A 5752-nucleotide genomic window follows, 5' to 3' on the forward strand; every position below is an offset into this window, starting at 1 on the left:
AGTATAATGAAACATATTCAGCATTTTCGAGTTGAGTCTTTTCTTCAAACAACTTTGTGATGATCTAATCAACATTTATGATCAACATGTATAGCACCTTGGATTGCTGCAGTGTAATACTAAAAATAACTGTATTCTATTCCCAAAATTACCTGCGAAAATCGAGTAAGCTGTTCCATCAATTTTTTGGGGGAATAAATCAATATTCTTAACAATTTACCATGCTTACAATAACTTTAAAACGTCTGCAAGATCTCAAAGTATTCATTTCTGCGATTTTTGAGTTATTCAATAAAATAAATTGACTGATCCATACATTTTTTTGAGTCACTGTAAAAGTAAATCTAAAAAACATGAATGCAATGATAAATTACGAAAATGTACTGATGATATTTTGTACAGTTTAAATAGGATTTATTCGGCAAAATTGTGAAATGTCGTCATCAAGTTTTTGGGCTTGATAAAGAGATATATTTTGATTAAAAAGCTATATCAGTTTTGCAATTCTTGATTCAATCAGTAAAATAAATTGACTCGGTGATTAATTTTTTTGAGACACCCCCTATAAGCAAAACTAAAAAATATGAATTGAATGATAAATCACAATTGTAGTCTCATCCTATTTTGGACATTTTAGATAGGATTCATTTGGCAACATTTTGGGCTGACGTCATCACTTTTTTGGAGGGGATAAGTAAATATATTTTGAATAAAAATTTATTATGCTTAACATATGTTTAAAACATCTGTAAGATTTCAAAGCATTCGGTTTTGCAGATTCAAAATTAAATTGTTGGGGAAACGAAGTTCACGGTCAGCTACTACTAAATAAAACCATTTCCCGAATTATGTTCTGCACCCTTCACGCGATAAATGGATACAATATTTAGTTTCTTCTTACCAAAGACTAAATTTAGATGGTCGTCGGGCGTGTCACAATGTTTATGTTATGCATTCCAGATAATAAATAAAATATACACTTCGTAAATATTTAAAGCTGCGCAGCACATCAGTTTTCCATAACCATTAGTTAAACAATGCCGTCGAGGATACTGATCTTACTTTTGGCACTTTTTGTCCTCAACAGCACAATTGCACGAAATTCTGACGACTCCAGGGTGAGTATAAGATATCCAGAAACACCTGAACCTCACTATTTTCAGTTCTGGGTTGACTCCACATCACAATCGCCTCCCGAAAACCAAAATATCAACAACGTTTGTGTGACAGGCCTGAAAGATAAACTAAAAGTTCACGATGCCCAGCTTATGGAACTGAAGAGCCAGCTACAAGCAACAAAAGACGAACTGCTTGCCTTAACCGAAAGACTCCCAGAGCAGAAGATTTTTTCTCCCCAGGACTGTCAAGAGGTGCTGCGACGCGGCCACAAAGCTTCCGGTATGTACAAAATTAAACCTAAATACTCTCCGGAGGAGTTCTGGGCATGGTGCGACTTGACGACAAGTGGGGGCGGCTGGACTCACGTTCTCAACAGGTTCGACGGCTCAGTAGATTTTTTGCGAAACTGGACCGACTATAAGATGGGATTTGGTGATCTTTCGGGAGAGTTTTGGTTGGGCTTGGAATATTTGTACCATTTAACAGGTGAGTTATGGGTTAATGTGCTTGTTTGGTTTTTATATTTTTGAATATGTAGGTAGTAAACAGAATGAATTATTGTTCGAACTTGTGGATTGGGATATGACGAAAATTAACGCAGGGTATAACAAGTTCATAATTGGGAATGAAGGTGAAGGATATGAACTCAAATCGGTAGGAAAATTTCCATATGGTACAGATGATTCTATGTCACAACATGTAAATATGAAATTTTCAACCCCAGATAAAGACCAAAGTCCTGGAAAGTGCGCTTTGGCTTTTAGTAAGTTTTTTACTTCCCGAGCGTGAGCTTTTTCGATGTTGCATGATTCTTAGAATATGAAAAATTAGCTCCTGCATTTAGGTCTGTGTAGATTTTTAAGACAGATGATCTTCGAAACTAATCGACCGCTTGGTGTCAAATTTTATATGTATTTTAGGAATATCGTGTAGGTAGTAAAATGCTCACTAACATTTCTCTAATCGTTCCTGCTAGCAATGTATTGACGTCACCTCAAAATTTTGTACAGTAACTTGTATTTAACTTTTTTAAAATGACACACTCCTACACTTGTGTTTTATAAATTCGTCTTCAGTTTTAGTCCTAGACAACCAAATTGTTGTGAAAAAATTAATATTATAACATTTTGCAAGTTATCTATGAAACTACAAAACCGGATTCTCTGGAATTTTAGAAACGAGATTTACTTTAGGGGCTCAAAAAAATTAATGAATGAGTCAATTTATTTGTTAATCAAATCAAGCACGGCTCACCTCATTTTTCCCGAATGGTTTTCACATTTATATTAACCTTACACTGGTTGTCATAAAAAATAAAATTCGCAAAATCAAATCTTATAACTTTTGGAAAAACTGGCCATATAGTACTGTTGTTCTGTCAAACTAACGTTAAATACTACTTTTTAAACATGTTTTATTGTTTGTTTTTACTATAATTTGTTGTTGCTTTTTGCAGAAGCCTCATGGTGGCATAAGAATTGCTTTGACAGTCAACTCACAGGCGTGTATGCCGACCGAGGTCTAGGTAAAAATAACCAAAACATATACTGGAATTCATTCCATGCAGCCCCGTACAGTCTGAAGCAAATTCGAATGATGATCCGACCTGTAGACTGACAGATCTGGGATACAGTGGGGCTCATTTTACTCAAAAATATATCTTTATCACTTCGTCACTTCAATATAAATAAAACTTTTTAATATTTTGTAGCGCTTTTGAGTTGTAGTTGAACCGTTTTATGTTGAAAATATTGTATCAGTTTGGTTTAACTTCGCGTCTACATTATTTGTGAGCCATTTTTACAAATAAAATTATGGGACACCGAGGATCCTTGTATCCTTTTATCCTTTTAGTTAAGGCTCAATTAACTCAAATAACTGAAAATGTGAATCAATCACCCCTGATACCTACTGTGAAATCCACCAAGAAACGATAAGTTTAACAAAAGTTTTGATTAAATCGTTGCAAGTAGAAAGCCTTCCAACCAACAAAATGTCAACAACGTTTGTGTGATAGGCCTGAAAGATAAACTAAAGCTTCACGATGCCCAAATTATGGAACTGAAAGCCCAGATACAATCAACAAAAAATGAAAAACACCAGGAGCATACATACCATACAACAAAATAAACTTGTGAAATACCCGTAACAAAGCATTTGTCCCTGGACGTGAAAGTAGTAATCATGATTCTTTTTTTAGTTTCAATTCTCTGTCTGTCAATGTACAAAATTTGATTATTTTTTTTCTAACCGCTTCTTCGGGAGACAAATCTTGCGATTTTGAAGGGCATTTAATTTCGACTAATGCACTCCTATCCCCTAGAACCCTGTCTGGACTACCAGCCAAGTAAGGAAATTGTTTTGAAATAAACAAGCAGCCACACCGTTCAGTTTTTATATTTTTATTTATTTCAAAACACTTGACAGCTTTTTCCTTACTTTGGGTGTCCATAGTATGTATGACTGTTACCTCTAAATGTACTGTACAACAGAGACTCCACAGTTTTAGCTGTTGTTGTAGTCGGTCTAAGTTTGTAAATACGTAAAAAATTTGAAGCTGTAATCCTAATTTCTCTTTCTTTTGCCCAAATGTGTCTGTTGCCTAGTGTCTATTTCAATTTGGTCTAAATTCAAAGACAATTTTCTCAAAAAAACCTCTTTGGCTGTCACAAATGTTTCTACATCCATGACTGGATTTTCTAAAAAATATTTAAACCATAATCGCAGTCGGAACCAGCATACGTAAATTTTTTTACGACATATTTTTTTACAAATTCTTTGTCTAAGACGAGCTTGTTTTATAGACGAACAATATTTTTTTGTTATTAAACCAACACCGTTTTAATCACAATATATTTACTTATCCCCTCTAAAAAATTAATGACGTCACCTCAAAATTTTGCTGAATAAATCCTATCTAAATTGTATAAAATATAGTGAGTCTCTTCTTGTGATTTATCATTCCATTCATGTTTTTTGGATTTGCATATACAGGATGACCCCAAAAATTAATGAATGCGTAAATTTATTTTATTGATTTAATCAGGAACTACAGAACCCAATGCTTTGAAATCTTGCAAATGTTTTAAGGTTATAAAGAGCATAATAAATTTTTAGTCAAAATATATTTGCTTATCCCCTCCAAAAAATTGATGACGTCAGCTCAAAAGTTTGCCGTATAATCCTATTTAAAGTTTACAAAATATGATGAGTCTCTTCTTGTAATTTATCATTCCATTCATATTTTTTGGATTCGGATATACAGGGTGACTTAAAAAATTTAATGAATGCGCAAATTTCTTTTATTGATTTAATCAGGAACTACAAAACCGAATGCTTTGAAATCTAATGTGAAAAAAAAAACATAATAGGCATGCAGTCGCCACGTTTCCGATAGCGAGGGAAGTACTGTCTAAACTCTTTAGACCAATTTTTTTGATTTTCCCATTTTTCCATTTCTCAATTTTTCAATGCTTCAGTTTGGGATTTTTTCACTGTTTCGATTCTTTAATTTTCCTTCTATTTTTAGGTTTTTCAATATTTCAGCTTTGGAATTTTGCAATATTTCGTTTCTTCAATTTTTCAAATTTTTGATACTGTGTTTTCTCGGTTTTTAAATTTTTCGATATTTTAATTTTTCAGTTTTTAAAGTTTTAGATTTTTAGATTTCTCACTATCTCGACTTTTCGATTTTTCAGTTCCATGATTTTTCAATTTGTCGAATTTTTAAATTTTAGATTTTTTGTTCTCAATCATTCAATTTTCTGAGTTTTCATGCTTAGATTTTTTTTGTTGTTCAATTCTTGGATTTTTAAAATTTTTGTTTTTTAAATTTTCCTATTTATCAACTTACTGAGATTTCAATGTTTTGATTTTTTGATTGTTCAATTTCTCGATTTTTTGAATTTTTAGTTTTTGATACGATTTTTTTTTTCAAAAATTTTCAGTTTTTCAATTTATTAAGTTTACGATATTTCAGTTTTACGATTTTTAATTTTTTTTTTCAGTTTTCAATGTTTGACGTTTCTAAATTTTTCGATTTTTCAATTTTTCGATTAACTGATTTTTTGATTTTCCCATTTCTCTATTTCTTGATTTTTCAATTTTCTTCAATTGTGATTTTTCAATTTTTCGATTTCTGGATTTTTCAATGTTTCAGTTTTGGATTTTTTCACTTTTCCGATTCTTCAATTTTCTTTCCATTTTTCAGTTTTTCAAGATTTCAGTTTTGAATTTTTTCACTTTTTCGATTTTTCAATTTTCCTTCCATTTTTCAGTATTTCAGTTCTGACATTTTGCAATGTTTCGGGTCTTCAATTTTTCCATTTTTTGATGTTTCGATTTCTCGGTTTTTCAATTTTTCGATAGGTATTTTAATTTTTCAGTTTTTAAGTTTTCAATTTTTCAATTTTGGTGTAATTTGAAAACGGTATTAATAATACATTTAGGCGAATAAACTAATAGACGGGCTTAATAAGCCTTGTTTGCTCTACAGTGTCTAAATCGTGTTTGAATAATATAATAATTATCTCGAATATTAAAATTAATATGTCAAAAGATTACGAGAAATGATTATTCTGTGCTGAAGGTATGTTGTGGGCCGCCTGTCATAAATTATCATTGTTCTGCATTA

At 31.9% G+C, this 5752-nt stretch overlaps 1 protein-coding gene across 1 annotated transcript; it reads left to right on the forward strand.

Moving 5' to 3' along the window:
- The first annotated feature begins 1031 nt into the window (after window positions 1-1031).
- On the forward strand, window positions 1032-2946 carry LOC135136454 (angiopoietin-related protein 1-like). Its single transcript, XM_064065719.1, has 4 exons — window positions 1032-1118; window positions 1164-1605; window positions 1658-1882; window positions 2576-2946. Exons 1-4 carry the CDS (start codon window positions 1038-1040, stop codon window positions 2734-2736), a joined length of 909 nt encoding a protein of 302 aa, XP_063921789.1. The 5' UTR covers window positions 1032-1037; the 3' UTR covers window positions 2737-2946.
- Window positions 2947-5752: the final 2806 nt, after the last annotated feature.

The sequence above is a fragment of the Zophobas morio genome, unplaced genomic scaffold, assembly GCF_036711695.1.
Source record: "Zophobas morio isolate AGI-343-1 ecotype UQ-CSIRO unplaced genomic scaffold, CSIRO_AGI_Zmor_V1 ptg000026l, whole genome shotgun sequence".
NCBI lineage: Eukaryota > Metazoa > Arthropoda > Insecta > Coleoptera > Tenebrionidae > Zophobas > Zophobas morio.